The 19,104-nt window shown below is 25.6% G+C and overlaps 3 protein-coding genes across 3 annotated transcripts; 2 read left to right on the top strand and 1 right to left on the bottom strand.

The window, feature by feature from the left end:
• Window positions 1-2,440: 2,440 nt before the first annotated feature.
• On the top strand, window positions 2,441-4,236 carry SRAE_1000217800 (Lysosomal Pro-X carboxypeptidase; the record flags this gene model as incomplete). Its single annotated transcript, XM_024649224.1, has 3 exons — window positions 2,441-2,945; window positions 2,990-3,948; window positions 3,997-4,236. 3 exons carry the CDS (start codon window positions 2,441-2,443, stop codon window positions 4,234-4,236), a joined length of 1,704 nt encoding a protein of 567 aa, XP_024503123.1.
• A 1,428-nt stretch (window positions 4,237-5,664) lies between these two features.
• On the top strand, window positions 5,665-8,733 carry SRAE_1000217900 (Protein argonaute-2; the record flags this gene model as incomplete). The annotated part of the gene is made up of 4 exons (XM_024649225.1): window positions 5,665-5,678; window positions 5,749-5,763; window positions 6,055-6,156; window positions 6,207-8,733. The coding sequence occupies 4 exons, from the start codon at window positions 5,665-5,667 to the stop codon at window positions 8,731-8,733; spliced, it is 2,658 nt and encodes an 885-aa protein (XP_024503124.1).
• A 2,356-nt stretch (window positions 8,734-11,089) lies between these two features.
• SRAE_1000218000 (Hypothetical protein) lies at window positions 11,090-14,951 on the bottom strand (the record flags this gene model as incomplete). The annotated part of the gene is made up of 9 exons (XM_024649226.1): window positions 11,090-11,494; window positions 11,571-11,752; window positions 11,826-12,014; window positions 12,051-12,407; window positions 12,481-12,699; window positions 12,756-12,948; window positions 12,991-13,971; window positions 14,313-14,352; window positions 14,935-14,951. 9 exons carry the CDS (start codon window positions 14,949-14,951, stop codon window positions 11,090-11,092), a joined length of 2,583 nt encoding a protein of 860 aa, XP_024503125.1.
• Window positions 14,952-19,104: the final 4,153 nt, after the last annotated feature.

Genomic DNA, 19,104 nt, shown 5'->3' on the forward strand with positions numbered 1-19,104 from the left:
AATATATCCCTAACCTTGTCCTCACTTACCCTCATTTTTTTTAAAATTTGAATCATTCTTAAAGAAGAAATTCTTCAAAAACGATAAGCCCTTAGAATCTGCCCTTGAAGCTTCTATCGCTTCTAGTTTTTAAAGTTTTTATTCTAAACGCTTGAAAAGGTAGTTATACGATAGAAAACAATTTGGTGAATCTAATGACTGTTATTAGAAGAAAAAATATTAATTTTCCACTGAGTTACGCGCATTTAAAAATTTAACAAAAAAAACAACATTTCATGTGGGACAACCTAATAGATATCATTGTTTAGAAAAAAAAAAATAATTTTTTAGTACAAGTCAAAAATTAATTACCTTTTTTTTCCTTATTTTTTATCAAAAAATTCAAATTTTTTTTGTTTAGAAAATTATTTATTAAAATATAATTATCATATACTTTTTTTTTCATTAAATTTTATTCATTTTAAAAATTGACATCAAACTTTATTTTTTTTATTGATTTATGATAATTTTCGAATATATCATATATTATTTTAATATGCAAAAAAAAAATAATTTTTTTATATTCATTTTTAAAAAATTTTAAATGGTGAGGTTCACACCATAAAAAATCTGAAAAATTTCATTTAATTATCATTGAAATTTTAAAAAAAATTATACATATGTATAATATTCAAATTTTCAAAAAAATAGTTTAGTAGATCAGTAACATTAAAATTAAGCCTAATTTTTCAGTTGCCATTGATGGAATTCCTATGCAAACTTTCAAAAATATTTTTACATCTTTTAACAGTAGATTTTTAAAAGTTATGAAAAATTTGTTTACAAGATTTTCTTCTGGATCTTCGTACTTCTACCATATGTTTAATTTTATTAAAATTTTTTGTATTTTTGTTTTCTAAATTTACATTTAAATTTTATTTGATTTTTCCCGTCACTTCAGTGGCCGTTTTTTTCTCAATGTTCAAATTAAATTCTTTAATTTTTTTTACTGAATTTTGAAAAAGTTCAACATCAAGAACCGCACTTCGTGTTTTTTTCAAACGTTGAATAATTTTTGTTTCAATATTGCTTTAACGTTGTTTTTTCATATTCCCTATGCTTTAATTTATTTATTAAACATTATATTAACATCAATTATTTTGCTGCAACGTATCGTCAAATTCATATTTTGATATATTTTCTTTCATTCTTTTCTTCTCATTGTGTTAGTGTTTCTTCCGAATCTTGTTTAATTGATAATACCATTAGTCCATCGACAGTAGATTCTCAATAAATTCTAAATCCTTATTCAAAATTTTCACTATCTTTTCACATGTTGCTGACATTGATTTTATTGGTGCTAGACTTGTTCTTAGTTTTTTACAAACTTCAGATGATAGTGACGTTAGTAAAAAATTCATTTTTAATCCAATATCTCTTATTAATTTTCCATAATATTTTCATTCTTCTTTATATTCTCTACATTGTTCATTTTTTTGAATTGAATTCAGGCATTTTTTCTTGAAACATTAACTTCTCTTTAATTTTTTCTCCTTTTGAAATGCTATTAGTGTTGAGACTCTTCTACTTATTCTCCAAACAACAATGAAACACTTAACAATAATTAAATTAAATTAAATTTTTATTAAAATATGGTTATATTTATAGTCTAATTAATATTCAAATATATCATAATTTGAATATTACAATTGAAAAAAAAAATTGTAATTTGAATATAACATTCATTACTGTAAATATTTTCTTTTATCAATAATTAAATGTTACAAAAATTATTTTATAAATTATTCTGAGTCATCCTGAATTTTTTGCATTCTTTTTAATAAAAAATTAAATATGTGTTTTTTATAATTAACTTTGTGTTATTAACAAAAGATTAATCTTTTTTTTATCTAAAAGTGATTTAATGTTTTATAAGTATTAAAAGTGTAAATATTTTTATAAAGTATATATATAAAATATAATTCAAAACATTAAAATATCATAAAGTGTTTAATTGTTTTGTAACATAAAAAATTTTTTAATGTCAATAAATAAATTATAATTGCCAAAAAATAGATTATAGAATTTGATTGATTAAATATTTTAAATTCCGATGTTTTAAAAAATTAAGTTATTAAATGGAAATAATGATTATCATTAATATAGTACATTAAAAAAAATTCATATTATACTTTTATTAATCATGAAATATTGGAGGATTAATTATAAAATATACACCTTATTATTATCATTGACAACTGATAAATCAACTAATATTGATAAAATATTTTATCATTAATGATACTTAAAGTGAATATAAAAAATTTTTCAACAATTATAAATTTAATCAGATTGTTTTATTCATTTTTAAAATAAAATATTTTTTTTTCATTGATAAAGTATAATTTATATTTCTTATATTAATAATATTTTAGGTTTTAAATTTTATAATTACTTAAAAATGATAAAATATTTCCTTTTATTTATATTTGTTTCTGGTACAATAGGAATTCATAAATTTCCAAAGTATGCTAAGAAGCCAGATAGTTCTGGTTATTATTATGATACAAAAACATTTACAGTACCAGTTGATGAATTTTCTGAATCTATTATGGATACATATGATATGAAATATTTAATCAATGATACTTATTACAAATCTGGAGGACCAATGTTTTTTTATACAGGAAATGAGGGATTTATTGAGTCATTTGCTGATAACACAGGAATAATGTGGGATCTTGCACCATTATATAATGCTTTAATTGTCTTTGCAGAACATAGATATTATGGGCTTCCACAAAATAGACCTTTTGGAAAAGATTCAAAATCTTCTATTAATCATATTGGTTACCTCACACCAAATCAAGCATTAGCTGATTATGCTAAACTTATTACTTATCTTAAAAATTCTGTATATAATAATACTAATATGAAAGTAATTTCATTTGGTGGCTCATATGGTGGTAAGTATAAATAAAAAAATTTAGTAAATTTCAAATAATTTTAGGTATGCTTAGTTTTTGGTTTAGAATCAAATATCCTCATATAGTTGATGGTGCATGGGCATCATCTGCTCCAGTTATTTATTTTGAAGGATCTCATATTGATTGGGGTGCTTTTGATAAAATAACAACAAGAACATTTGCTGCATCTGGATGTAATACAGATATGATATATAAAGGTTGGATTGCATTACAGAATATTTCAAAAACTCAAAACGGAATTGCCTGGATTAATAAAAATTTTAATATTGATAAAAAATCTTTTTTAGCTAAACCATCTGATGTTAGTAATGTTATATCATATATTCAAGAAGCATTTGAATATATGGCTATGACAGATTATGGTTATAGTACAAATTTTCTTAAACTTATGCCTGGTTTACCTGTTCAAGTTGCTTGCCAATATTTAAATAAAACTTTTACTGATGATAAAGATCTTGCAATGGCAATATATAAAGCTGCTATGATTTATTATAATTATAATAATCCAAATGGAACAAATTGTGTTAATCCACAATTATGTGGTGATGAAGGTGTTGCAAGTCTTGGTGATCCTGATTATTGGAATTGGCAAGAATGTACTTCACTTGTTATTACCCAATGTTCAAAAGGACCAAAAAATGATATGTTTTTACCAAATTGTGGTAAAGGACCAATAGATAATATGCTTCAATCATGTCCAATTACATTTAAAAAAATTAATTGGAGTGCTAAATATTTGAAACCAACAGAAATTCCAACAACTTTTGGTTTAACATTTAACAGTATTTCCAATGTTATTTTAACTACCGGAACATATGATCCATGGTATAGTGGTTGCCTTAAATCTAGTATGACAGGAATGAAAGAAGCACAAGCAAGTAGAGCATTTTATGTATTTGAAATTGATGGTGCAGCTCATCATGCTGATTTACGTCAACCAAATAGCTGTGATTCACCTAATCTCGTTAGAGCAAGGTTTGAGGTAAACTAATTATTTAATAAAAATATTATATTATATAAATTATTTCAGATAACTCGTATTATTAATTGTTGGGTTAATCCATCAGATTCAAAATGTAAAAATTTCCCATTTAGCATTAATGATTTTGGTTCATTCAAGCCACAAAATACCGATAATTGTTCCTATTTGCATGGTGGTTATCCATGGGGACAAAAGGAAACTATAAATGGTGTAACAAAATCTAATATAATTTCTTTTAATAACATTTTCTTAATAGCATTAATTACCTTTTTTTATAACTTTTTTTAAAAAATAAATGTAGATAATGTTTTATAAACAAAAATAATTTTATAAGAAAATCTTTATTTTTAAAATATTTTTTAAGTATATAAATAATAAAATACTTTTGTGCTATTTCATACTATTCTTTTTCATTCAATTATAGTTAGCAATTCAACTAAAAAAAATCAATTAACTTTTTAACAAATTAAATATTAAGAAATTACTTATGTTAAAATTTAATACATAAAAAAGTTTATTTACGATAAATGTTTAATTAAAAAAAAATTATATTCGTGGGATCAGTTGCTTTTTTTTCCTAAATAATAAAAGTTATAACACATGACATTCTTTAATGTTCAAATTTTTGTCAATTCAGAAAAAAAGATAGAGTAGCCATGAAACTATATAGAAGAACATATGTTTCTCAGTAAGCAAAAAATTGTTGTTTCATTCATTGTGTAATGATTGCTTTAACGCTTCAATTTTTGTTCTTCAAGCCCTTGATATCAAACAATTTTTTAAACCGGAACAGTAAATTTATGATCGTTATAGACTGCCAATAAAAAGTTATTTGAAATACATTCAAGAATCATTGAACAATCATGCTCATGTTAAACATTAATTTGTCTTAATTTTAAAATCAAAATTAAATTAAAAGTTTTTTAAAATTAGAATATTATTAATTTAAATATTAGCAGTAATCTAATGCAAAACAGTAGCAAAAGCAATGATTTTAATAACTATGAATAGAAGGAAAGCATAAAAATTAAGATTTTGTTTTATTTAATGCCAACTATTTAATACATTTATCTTAAGCTATAATTAAATTTTCAGTTCTTTCTGAATAGAACCCCACCATATACTGATTTAATAAAATTAACATAGAAAAATTATTTTTTTTGCATATTAAAATATTATATGATAATTTCTTAAAATTATTATAATTTAATAAAAAAAATAAGAAACAGATTAATTATTTAAATTCTATATTCTATAAAAATTTAAAGATCGTGTTAATTTTTTTTATTAATTTGTTCAATTAGTAGTAAAATAAAATTTTTTTTTTTGCTGAAACTAATGTGAATACTGGAAAAAGAATGATATTGGCGGGTTAAAAAAAAAGAATTATATCGTTTTTCGTTAATAACTAATAAGTAGATTGATAGTAATTCCCTCAACACAATGAATATTTTTTTATTAATTGAATATCATATTACCAAAATATCAAATGATTATTTTAATTTTTGTACCTTAACTTTAAAGAAGAAGATTACCTTAAATAAAAAAGATATGATATCTAAATTGTAATCGTTCATTTTTAAATTTTATTTTGTCATTAATGTTTCTCACTGTTAACTTACTATCATTTTTTCATCATTATTTAATTCGTACATTATAATTTTTATATTACTTAAATATATAATTTCTCATTACTAATATTTTATTTTAATTGAGATGGACTCTGAATTGTTAGAATTATTATTTGTAAAACTTTGTACTTCTAGTTTTTTCAGCCCTACTTATCCAACATTTTTTTAGAACTTTGGTACACTAGTCTTAATTATAAAAAAAGATATTGAATAATTTGAGAATAGCTAAATTTAACTTTGATTTCTTCTTCACAAACCAATGGTATACTACAAGTCGAAATTTTTTTTTTTTTAACATACGTATATACCATTTTATTAATTTATAGTAGTTTTAGATGTATGTTTCATTATCCATCTTACAATTTATTTAATATTCTTTTTTAATACCTTATTTAATTTTTTATCAATTACTTTTGTTTTTTTTTAGAATGTCTGAAGGTCGCATTGCTACACAATTACATAAACTTACAATTAGTCAAGGAACAATATGGTATCGTTACAATTGTAAAGTTGAAGTTTTATTTCCAAATAGTAACAAAACAAGAGATTTAACATATGTTAATTCTGAGGGTCCTAGGTAAATTTAAAATATTTATTTGATTGTTAATATTTTTACATTTATTTTAGTTCACCGATTGCAGCACTTGAGAAAAAAAATGCTTGTAGATTTGCTGTAAGTAAAGCTCATGAATTAAGTGGTAGTTTTGGAAATGACCAACTTTTCTATGCTTATGATGGAGTGAAAAATTTGATAACAAATCATCCTATAAATATTGATGAATTTGTTATGGAGAAAGAAAAATTAGGTATTCAATTCAAAAGTATTTTCAAGAACGGTAGTGTTAGAATCCTTTTTGAAAAAACACCCCGTTTTCATGAGATTGATCTATCCAATTATGTTGATTGCTATGGAGAAGAAGAATTTAATGTTATAATTGGTTGCTTGGATTTAATTACTACACAACAAGCTCTAAATGACAAAAGTGCTGGAGGAGGTGGATATGTTCAATTGAATGGTGGGAAGTCATTAACTGAATCAACATCATCTTCGGAATATGAAAATTTAAGAGTAGGCCCTGGTAGGATAATAATTGGTGGATTTACAAAAAATATTAAGTTTGTAAATATTGATGGACCATGTTTTGGACTTTCTATTGATGCTTCAAAAAATGTGTACTACAAATCTGAACCTCTGGACAAAATTATTAAAGATGAAATCTTTAGAGGAAATGTACCAAGTTCATTAAGAGAATTTAATAATGGAATTAATGATAGTAATATTAAAGGTGTCTATGTTGAAACTATGCATAGAAAGAATGGTGATATCTTTAAATTTCGACATGATCTTCATAACCATAGTGCAAAAGATACTTTTATTGACATGAAAGATGGTTCTCGGAAGTCGATTGCTGAATATTTTTCTGATAGATTTAATATAACATTGAAATATCCAGAATGGCCTCTATTTGTTCATAAAATTAAGAGGACTATTAAAAAAGATGAAGCAAAGGAAGTTATTGAAGAGGTTAACTTTTATCCATTAGAAGTCTTGAAGATTGTTTGTGGACAGAAAGTACCAATTAATAAGATGGATCCAGCTTCTGCATCAGCACAACAACGTGTCAACACTAGTGGCCCATTTGAAAGAAAAGGAAGTACTAATAATCAATTACATAATCTTGGTATTACCAGTATAAACAATCTTTTTACTAAGTTTGGTATAAGCGTGTCTAAATCATCATGTTATGTTACTTGTGATCAACCAGAAAATCCAAAAGTTTTAGTTCGTGAAAACCATGCTGTTCGTATTGAAAACGGAAGAATTAAAAATGAGAATAAACCTGCATTTCATGGTTGTCCTGAATCAATGAGTCTTGTTATTGTTCACAATGAAAGATGTAATAGTCAAGCTATTAATGGATTTGCTCAAAGATATGTAGATAGATGCAAAGAAAATAAGATTTATTTCAACAGACCATCATTTTATTCTTGTAATACTGACGTTGACAATGGAATTAATGAAGATGGTCTGTTAAAACATTTTAGTAGTTCTATTGAAAAGTGTTCAGGAAAACCGTATTTAATTTTGATTGATGATAAGAAAATAAAAAAAAGTCATACAGTTCTTAAAGTTTTTGAGCAAAAAAATGATGTTATTACACAGCATATTACTTTTGAAATTGCTTCTAAATGCCAAAATCAAATTGTAACATTAGATAATGTTGTAAGAAAAACAAATTCTAAACTTGGAGGTCTCAACTTTCATGTTTATATGGGTGATACAAAATACGGAAATTTTAACATTGATAACAAGGATACTCTTTACATTGGTCTTGATTTGTCACTTACTGTTCCTGGAACAATAAAACAAGATTTATCTACTTCTGTTGGAGGATGGTGTGCCAATTTAGGAGAAAAATTTGGTCAATATTGTGGTGATTATTGGTATCAAGATAAGAAAAAAGACGAACCATTTATTATCGAAAAGAAATCTTTAGAAGATATTTTTACAAGAATTTTAGAAAGATGTCGAGAAAACTCACGAAATCCACCTTCAAAAATTATCTTTTTCCGTTGTGGCTTGAATGAAGAACAGTTTAAAAAGTCGATTGAAAATGAGTTTAATGTGCTTATTGAAATGAAGTCGTTAATTGGTACTATTTTTGGTAGTAAATCAGTTAACACCAACTTTACTTACGTATTTGTTTGCAAACAAGATAATTCACGTTTTTATTCTATTCAAAATAATGGATGTGTTGACAATGTTTCTCCTGGAACTTTTATATCCAAAGAATTTAGTCTTGGTGAAAATATTAGAATGTATTCGAAAACAAATCCATCTTGTTTAGGAACAGCAAAACTTCCACTTTACTATATGGCTTATGATGAAAATAAAAATGAGGATAAATTTACTGTTGAGAAATTTGAAAAAGTTGTTAATATGTTATGTTATACATATGATATCATTCCTTCTGCTATTTCAATTCCTGGTCCAGCATACATTGCTGGTCAATTTGTTAAGAGAGGAAGTAATAATTTAATTGGTTTCTCCAAAACAAATCTTGCCCCATTTCAAGAAGTTGACTACGCTTCTTATTCATCTAATGTCAATTATTCAAATAAGGCACTTGGAAAAATAAGATTCAATGCTTGAGTTTTTATCATTAATTTTGTTTTACTTTATTATTTTAATATTATGCGTTTATTTGTAGTATTTACATGGTATAATATTGTAAAAACTTAAAATTTTGTACAACTTTTATTATATAAAATGTAATAATCATATTAAAACAGATTTTTTAAATATGTGTTTATTCTTTTGTTAATTTTTTTTCAAACGTGGAGAAACAACGTTTAAAATAATAATTAAATTAGAATTCTAGATAGTTTTAAAATAAAAAACACAATAAATATAAAAATTCTTAATTTAAATTGTTTTTTATATTAAAAACATAAAAAAAAGTTTAAAATATTAACTTTTTTTTTATAAATTTTAAAATCTTTTTCTACCGTCGTATTGAAAAAGAAGATTTATTCAAAATTATTATCGACATTAAAAAAACATAATAATTTTTATAATATTTTTACAAAATAAAAATAATTATAGATTTTTTTTTGTTCGCAAAGTCAATATATATATATATATATATCAAAACAAATTTATTTATTTTAAAATATTTTCTGTATATTAAAAATAATTTAAAAAAAAAATTTATATAATCATTTAAAAAAAATTCTTTTTATAAAAATTCTTAAATTTTTAAATTCAGTTTACTTCATCACTTCAAAATCGTAAGTGAAACCACGAGTTAAATCAAAAAAACGCATTCTTTTTAAATAAATAAAATTTTGACCTCTATTTGAAAAAAAATAATAAACTTAAATGGTAACATTGCTTTATATATCTTTTTAAAAAATGTAAAAAATATGTTTTAAAAAATTTAAATGATTTTTGAATTTTTTTACAAAAGTTTAATTTATTTCATTAATATAAAAAAAAAATATAAAGCTCACTAAGTCCAGTCTTGCGAGCAAGCGTGTGCGAAGTAGGCGCTTGTTTTAAAATAATCAAAAATTAATGATAAATTAAAAAAAAACGAAAAAGCAAGAAATATTTTTTGAAATGAACAACTTACATGATAAGAACAATATTTTTGAAATATATAAAGTTATTTTACGAGAAATCTATTAAGTTTATTTTTTTTTGAAAGAAATCTTAAACGTGAAATATGATAAAAAAATTCTAAATATGTACTCATAATTTGAGATGAAAACTCTAGAGATAAATAAAATTTGATATGGTAAATTTTTTAAATATTATTTGCGTCTAAAAGTATTCTTCATTTGTAACTTTTTTTGAAAGAGAACATTTAGTAATTTAATTGTACCCAATCATTTATCCATATAACAATAATAAGTATAGATCTGACATTTATTTGAAAATAAAACTTATACGAAAATGAAATAAAAGTTAAACACAGAAATTTGTTTGCTAAAATTTTTAATGCGAAAAAAGTTACAATACAAATACAAAAATAAAAAATTTTTTTTAAATTTTATTGTCACCAAACTTCTAATACTCCACCAAAAATATATCATACGAAAGTAAAAATAAAGCCAATCAACTTCATCTAAAACGTTGAACTGTAATATAAAGATTCTTTAGAATATGCTTACCTTTTAAAAAAATTTATAAATCATACATTTAATGTTTGATTACTTCTAAATATCATTCCCATATATAAAATATGCTTCTACAGATACTATTACTTAGTGATCAAAAAAAAATCTTCTTATCAAAAAGTATATCTTAACTAATCTGTTTTCCTTATATTTTATCCTATTTTTACAGTGAGTTTAAAAGTATTGAAAATTTTATAAAACAGTTATCTACAGTTTTGCATTTATTTACAAAAATTATACAATATAAACAAATTTTGATGAATGTTATAAGGTAATAAGATATGTAGCATTCAAATAAAAAAGTTATTTAACATCATAGATTAGCACACAAGAAAGAAGCCATTCCAGAAGGTGCACATGATAAGGTTAAGAAAACTTAAAGTTACTTCTTAAAAAAAAAGTTAATGTAAATAGTAAAATTTATGAGCGTTTTGAGCGAAATACTATAAATAGATTCAGTAAGAAAAGAAACTAGAGCTAAAAGTTATAGTTTTATGTCTTTAATATCTACTAATGTCTTGAATGCTTTAAATACTTGCATATCAAAAAGTCACAGCTAAACAACATGAAACAGTGTGGTATAATTGGATGGCATCAGAATGTGTTTTTTTTTCTCAATGTAAAATGGGTGCCTCAAATTAAAAATATTTTAAAAAAAATTAGACAACTAAAAAGAAGACTTTCTCTCATGTAGTACTTCTGGAATTGAAAAAACTCTCATAGTTAAAGATTCTAAAAGTCATGTAGTCAAAGGTTTCTAACGAATTCGTCATCTATTATAACATTAAAGCAAAAGGAAATTTTTGTGAAACTTACTTGATATCCTTTCATTGTAACAAGATATTGTGATCCTTTGCTGATCCTCCACTGCCATGTCCTCCACTGCCTTGTTCTCCACTGCCATGTTCTTCTCTGCCATTTCCTCCAGTGCCTTGTCCTCCACTGCCTTGTTCTCCAGTGCCTTGTCCTCCAGTGCCTTGTCCTCCAGTGTCTTGTCCACCACTGCTTTGTCCACCACTGCCTTGTCCACCACTGCCTTGTCCACCACTGCCTTGTCCACCACTACTTTGTCCACCACTGCCTTGTTCTCCACTGCCTTGTCCACCACTGCCTTGTCCACCACTGCTTTGTCCACCACTGCTTTGTTCTCCACTGCCTTGTTCTCCACTGCCTTGTTCTCCACTGCCTTGTTCTCCACTGCCTTGTTCTCCACTGTTCTGTCCTCCACTGTTCTGTTCTCCACTGCTTTGCCCTCCTGTGATTTGTCTTTCTGAAATAAGTTTTCTATGATAATAATTCTATACTTACATTTTTTTGCTGATCTTTCTGTACAGATCCTCCACAGCCTTGTTCTCCACTGCCTTGTTCTCCAGTGCCTTGTCCTCCACTGCCTTGTCCACCACTGCTTTGTCCACCACTGCCTTGTTCTCCACTGTTCTGTCCTCCACTGTCCTGTCCTCCACTGCTTTGCCCTCCTGTGATTTGTCTTTCTGAAATAAGTTTTCTATGATAATAATTCTATACTTACATTTTTTTGCTGATCTTTCTGTACAGATCCTCCACTGCCTTGTTCTCCACTGCCTTGTCCACCACTGCCTTGTCCACCACTGCTTTGTCCACCACTGCTTTGTCCACCACTGCTTTGTCCACCACTGCTTTGTCCACCACTGCTTTGTCCACCACTGCTTTGTTCTCCACTGCTTTGTTCTCCACTGCCTTGTCTACCACTGCCTTGTCCATCACTGCTATGTTCTCCACTGCCATGTTATCCTCTGCCTTGTTCTCCACTGCCTTGTTCTCCACTGCCTTGTTCTCCAGTGCCTTGTCCTCCACTGCCTTGTCCTCCACTGCCTTGTCCACCACTGCCTTGTCCACCACTGCCTTGTCCACCACTGCCTTGTCCACCACTGCCTTGTCCACCACTGCCTTGTCCACCACTGCCTTGTCCACCACTGCCTTGTCCTCCACTGCCTTGTCCTCCACTGCCTTGTCCTCCACTGCCTTGTCCTCCACTGCTTTGTCCACCACTGCCTTGTCCTCCACTGCTTTGTCCACCACTGCTTTGTCCACCACTGTTCTGTCCTCCACTGTTCTTTCCTCCACTGTCCTGTCCTCCACTGCTTTGCCCTCCTGTGATTTGTCTTTCTGAAATAAGTTTTCTATGATAATAATTCTATACTTACATTTTTTTGCTGATCTTTCTGTACAGATCCTCCACTGCCTTGTCCACCACTGCCTTGTCCACCACTGCCTTGTCCACCACTGCCTTGTCCTCCACTGCCTTGTCCTCCACTGCCTTGTCCTCCACTGCCTTGTCCTCCACTGCCTTGTCCTCCACTGCTTTGTCCACCACTGCCTTGTTCTCCACTGCCTTGTTCTCCACTGTTCTGTCCTCCACTGTTCTGTCCTCCACTGTCCTGTCCTCCACTGCTTTGCCCTCCTGTGATTTGTCTTTCTGAAATAAGTTTTCTATGATAATAATTCTATACTTACATTTTTTTGCTGATCTTTCTGTACAGATCCTCCACAGCCTTGTTCTCCACTGCCTTGTCCACCACTGCCTTGTCCACCACTGCTTTGTCCACCACTGCTTTGTTCTCCACTGCCTTGTCCACCACTGCCTTGTTCTCCACTGTTCTGTCCTCCACTGTCCTGTCCTCCACTGCTTTGCCCTCCTGTGATTTGTCTTTCTGAAATAAGTTTTCTATGATAATAATTCTATACTTACATTTTTTTGCTGATCTTTCTGTACAGATCCTCCACTGCCTTGTTCTCCACTGCTTTGTTCTCCACTGCCTTGTCTACCACTGCCTTGTCCACCACTGCCCTGTTCTCCACTGCCCTGTTCTCCACTGCCATGTTCTCCACTGCCTTGTTCTCCACTGCCTTGTTCTCCACTGCCTTGTTCTCCACTGCCTTGTCCACCACTGCCTTGTCCACCACTGCCTTGTCCACCACTGCTTTGTCCACCACTGCTTTGTTCTCCACTGCCTTGTCTACCACTGCCTTGTCCATCACTGCTATGTTCTCCACTGCCATGTTCTCCACTGCCTTGTTCTCCACTGCCTTGTTCTCCACTGCCTTGTTCTCCACTGCCTTGTCCTCCACTGCCTTGTCCTCCACTGCCTTGTCCTCCACTGCCTTGTCCTCCACTGCTTTGTCCACCACTGCTTTGTCCACCACTGCCTTGTCCTCCACTGCCTTGTCCTCCACTGCCTTGTCCTCCACTGCCTTGTTCTCCACTGCCTTGTTCTCCACTGCCTTGTTCTCCACTGCCTTGTTCTCCACTGCCATGTTCTCCACTGCCATGTTCTCCACTGCCATGTTCTCCAGTGCCATGTTCTCCACTGCCTTGTTCTCCACTGCCATGTTCTCCACTGCCATGTTCTCCACTGCCATGTTCTCCAGTGCCATGTTCTCCAGTGCCATGTTCTCCACTGCCTTGTCCTCCACTGCCTTGTTTTCCACTGCCTTGTTTTCCACTGCCTTGTTTTCCACTGCCTTGTTTTCCACTGCCTTGTTTTCCACTGCCTTGTTCTCCACTGCCATGTTCTCCTCTGCCATGTTCTCCAGTGCCATGTTCTCCTCTGCCTTGTCCTCCACTGCCTTGTCCTCCTCTGCCATGTTCTCCACTGCCTTGTTTTCCACTGCCTTGTCCTCCACTGCCTTGTTCTCTTTTGCTTTGTAATCCAAAATGACTTTGAATTGTCTAGCAGTAGAAAAGCTAGACTGATTTTTTTAAAAAAAAAAGGTTATATTTATAATATAATTAATATTCAAATTTGCTATAATTTGAATATTATGATTTAATTATTATTATTTCCGTAATACAGATTATGGTAATTTTGATTTTTCTAATTGTTAGAATTTTGTATCAAGATAATTAAAGAAATAGAATGTGTGATAAACTTTGAAAATTTCACGGTATTGTTAAAAATATATTATTGTCTAATTTGTAATGATTAACCAATATACAGTTTACACCAGTTTGAAGAACTTTTTACAATGCTTTTCAAAATCTCTTTTTTTAAAATCTAAGTTCATTTTCACTTGAGATCTACGTAAAGAATTAGATAAAAAATCACCTAAGCTACAAATTTAATTAATTAAATAATATATATTCTTCTATAAGCTGTGAGCTTGTTTTGTAATTTTAAAAATTATGCATATATATAAATATTAAATTCTTTGTCCAATTCAGTTTTATTTTGAATAATATAAATTAATAATTAATATTCATGAAAAATTTTTTTAATTTTTAAAAATACTACATAAGAAATATTTTTTAATAAAAAATGGGGATCTCTTTTAGTATCACTAACGTAGTGAAATAATAAAAATTAATAAAGTATATGAAAACTTTTAGATAATTTAATTAAATATATAGTAAATGCAATATTTGATAATTGATAAAAAGTAAAAAAAAGTTTTAAAAAAGTTTTAATAAAAATTTTGGTACTTTATTATTTTGACCCCGCCGTTTTCAAATACCCATAGCTTCTTTTAAATTTTTTTTTTTATAAAATTTTAAGGGATGAGATTCTATTCCAATCCTCCTTTGTAGCTTAAAAAAATTTTATTTTACACTTAAATATTTATAAAAAAATAAATGTCCTTTAACATGAACTCAAATTCCTTAATTTTATTCCTTTTCCGCCACGTGAATTCGTACATGTATCCTTCTAACATGCTTCTCCGTATTTCCCTCCAAATGCTTTTAAAACAATTTTACTGCGCTATTTGTAGCAATATTTCATAACATTCATAAGTTTGAAAAAAAAATTTTTTTAATACAAGTCAAATATCAATTACCTTTTTTTTACATTAAATTTTTTCATTTTAAAAATTGACATCAAATATTTTTTTTTATTGATTTATAATAACTTTCAGAAATTATTATATAATATTTTAATATGCAAAAAAGAAATATTTTTTTAATATTGATTTTTATAAAATTTTAATGGCGATGAACTAACAAAAAAGAATCTAAATTTTTTATAAACTATTTTTTTTCCTCTTCATAAATTTAATAGCAGTCAATTTTGGTGTAATTATTATTTTGTTGAAGAAATTTTAAATGAAAAAATGTTTTTGAATAAAATTTATTTTAGTTAATTATTTTAAAAACTAGTAGTATAAAAAAAATTTTTTTTACTTTTGTAAAATACCAAGTTTCTTAACTTTAAATCATTTAAACTTACAAGACAACAATATTTCTTTTAAATTGATAATAACAAATATGTAATAATAAATCAAAGAAATATTTTATGCTAAATTTTTTGTTAAAATTTTAATCAAAAAGTTATTATGTGATTTTTTTTAAGTTAAAATTAAAACTAGAAACATCATCTTTTAATTCATACACATATATATAATGATAAAATTTCTATATTAAAAAGAAAAACATTACTAGTTAAATTATTAAATATACTTGACTTGCTTAATCCAAAAATAAATAAAATATGAAAAAGTTGTAAATATAATTTTTTTTTATCAAAAACAGTAATATCAAAATAATAAAAATTTATGAATATTGTTTTTTATAAATTTTTTCATTTAAATTTTATTTGTTAATAAAGTATGTCTCTAGATATTTAATGAAAATTAATAGATATGAGTTAATAATGTTAATGAACTAGAATTTTTCAAACATAAAAATAAAATAAATGACACTTGAATTTTATTATTTAAAGCTTGTTATTTATTTTTTTTCATAACTAAAAAAGATTAAATTATATTTTTACATTTTACTTCAAAAAATTTATTAAATATTGATTATAACTTGGTGATTAAAATAAATTTGTTAGATTGCTTTATAAAATTTAATGTGTTAGGTATTTTATTAAGTTGTAATAATTGTAACAATATTTTTCATTATTTATAAACTTAAGAACAATAATTTATATATATTATTTATTCTCTCTATTAAATCATAATATTTTTATTATTATTATATTTTAGTTATGAGAAGAATTAATAATTATTTATAATTTTTTTTTAAATACAACAATTATAGTAAAGTATAAAGTTTAAATAATAGTAAAAATTATTAATATTTAATATTATTATTAATACTTAAATATAGTAAATTATTCTTATGCCATCTAAATAATAAAGAAGTGGTTAAAGTTAATTGTACAATTTCCTTAAACCACAATAATTTACTCCTTCATCAAATCATAATTTTCATCTTTTATCTAACTTTTGACATTTTCAATTACTCTTCCCTAATCTATTTTAGTTAATTTCTATATTTACACTAACTCAAGATATATTAATCAAGTATTATCCTTGTTATACATTATTTTCTTTTTATTTAAAATATACTTATTATTGTTTTAAGAAGATTTAAAAAAAAAAATTTGTACACAATATTCTTAAATATTTTTACAGATTTAAATATAAACAATAAAATGATTTTGTATTATTTTTTATTTCACTTAAAAGTATTTCATTTAACTTCATTGATGTTTTTCAACAAAAAAAAAGTTTTTGTTTTAAAGTTAATGTAAATATAATACGATTTATTCTTAAAAAAAAGTATTTATCTTTATAAAAACACTTAAAATTTCTTTTTTTTTTCTTTTAAATGTTTAACAAATTTATATTAATCATTCAAGTTATATATGATAATATATTATTATTTAAAATTTTTATAATTAATATTAATTAAAGTAACTTTATCTAATTTATAAAAATAAAATTTTTAACTTTTAAATTAATAATTTTATAATATATCTTTTATTAAAATGAATCTGACTTTTTTTTTATTATTTAAATAAATATAATACTTTGGTGTAATTTAAATGTAAAGAAAAATCAACAATCTTTTATTGTTGTATTGAAACTATATATAGTTAAATTATTGGTTCATTTTGATTATCTTTTACCACTCTACTAAAATACTTTTATTGTTATCGAGAAAGTAATTAAATTTTTTAATTAATTGAGTTATTATAGTTGCTCATTAGAATATCTTTTCATATTATTGACTTTTCTTTTTGATTGTTATAATGACTAATTGACTCATTTGAAATTAAATTAATATATTTGTCACTATTTTTTTTTATAATATATTATTTGATTGTATAAAGTTATCAAAAATTACTAAATATTTTTTTTTTACAATTATGATTTTTGTCATTCGATAACTTATGATGTATGATACATTTCTTAATACTACTTTTTTTTTGACTATTGGTCAATGAATAAACTATAGATTATATTAAATAAAATGAAAATGTATCTATTCATATAATTATAATGATGAGGTTAAAAAAAAATGTTTAATGTTAAAAATTATGATGTTCAAGTTACTGTTTCAATGTATATATATTTTTGTAATATAAATTATTTAACATATACAATTTATTTTTTAATATTTTATTTATATAATAGACACAACATATAACATAAAATATTATTATACTTCTTATATATTATATCAAAAAATTTTTCTTTGCCAATTTTATATTTTGTTATATGTTTATAGATCAAAAAAAAAAAAAATTTAAATAAAAAGATGTGTAATTAATACAATAGTTGTTAATATAACTAACTTTATAAACCATTTCACTAGCTAGTGTTCTTTACAACAAATGTTTTCTTAATTTACATATATCCCGGCATTAATATAAATGATTTAGAAAATGTAAATTTGATTTTAAGATAAGCTAGTTTGTTAAAAGTAGAAAATTAGATAAGATAACTTTTTTGGTTAATTTGATATTTCTACTATAATTTTAGATTATATTTTAACGATTTATATTTCACCTTGTATTTATTTTATTATTTTATATTTTTTAGCTATCCATAATATAATACATAAAAATGTCTTATTTGTATCAAATTAAATAAAAAAAAAACATATGATATACATGTATAAAAAAAAAATTTTACACTTTATATTAATTAATAATGCGTAAAAAAAAATATTTATTAAAATATAATAATTTTAATATTTTTTTTCTTTTAATCAATTTATTATTTTATATTAAAAAAAAATCATTTTATATAGTATAATTATTTATATATTAACTTAATTGTAAAATAAAATAATATATATTAAAGAAGATGAGACCACATTAATATTATCATTACTTTTTTTTTTGTTACTATTTTATTTTAAATTATATACCTCTAATATGAGTGATTACTTAAGAATAGATATAAAGGTTAAACTTCATACATTGATTTAACTTGGACTAATGCATTTTACTTCGCGCCCATAATTAATATATTCTGTGATTGCATCATTTTGGCACACACAATTTTTTTTTATCTATTGACACAATTTACCTTAGTTATACCTTTATACTTTTTTTTTTTCTTAAGCTAATTTTTTTTTTAAATATTAAAAAAAATAATTTAAATATATATATAAAAATTTTTTTTTTTTGTTAGAATAGATAGTTATTTAAGCTGATCTTGTTTGTATAATATATATATATATACCTAACATTTTTTACATAGTTATATAAAAATTTTATTTTTATAAAATAACAAGTTATATATCTGTAACCTAATCATTCTCTTGTTAAGTACACCTAATTTAAAATACTTATGAGAACTTAAATATACCATCATCTGGTTGGGAAATGCTTGATTAATAAGATAAGAGTCTAAAAGTACCTACATTTATTTTTTTTATATTTAATTACAACTTTTTTAACAATAAAAAAAAGCAATTTTATATTTAATCCATGAAAGATTATACTTTTGTTAAATGTTTTATTATTTAAAAAAAAAAATTATTGTAAAAATGTAACATTTTTCAAAAAAAGTTTTGATAGAAATTAAAATCACATTTTATTATATTGATATATGATTTTTATATTAGATT

Source organism: Strongyloides ratti, assembly GCF_001040885.1.
Source record: "Strongyloides ratti genome assembly S_ratti_ED321, chromosome : 1".
In the NCBI taxonomy this organism is placed as follows: domain Eukaryota; kingdom Metazoa; phylum Nematoda; class Chromadorea; order Rhabditida; family Strongyloididae; genus Strongyloides; species Strongyloides ratti.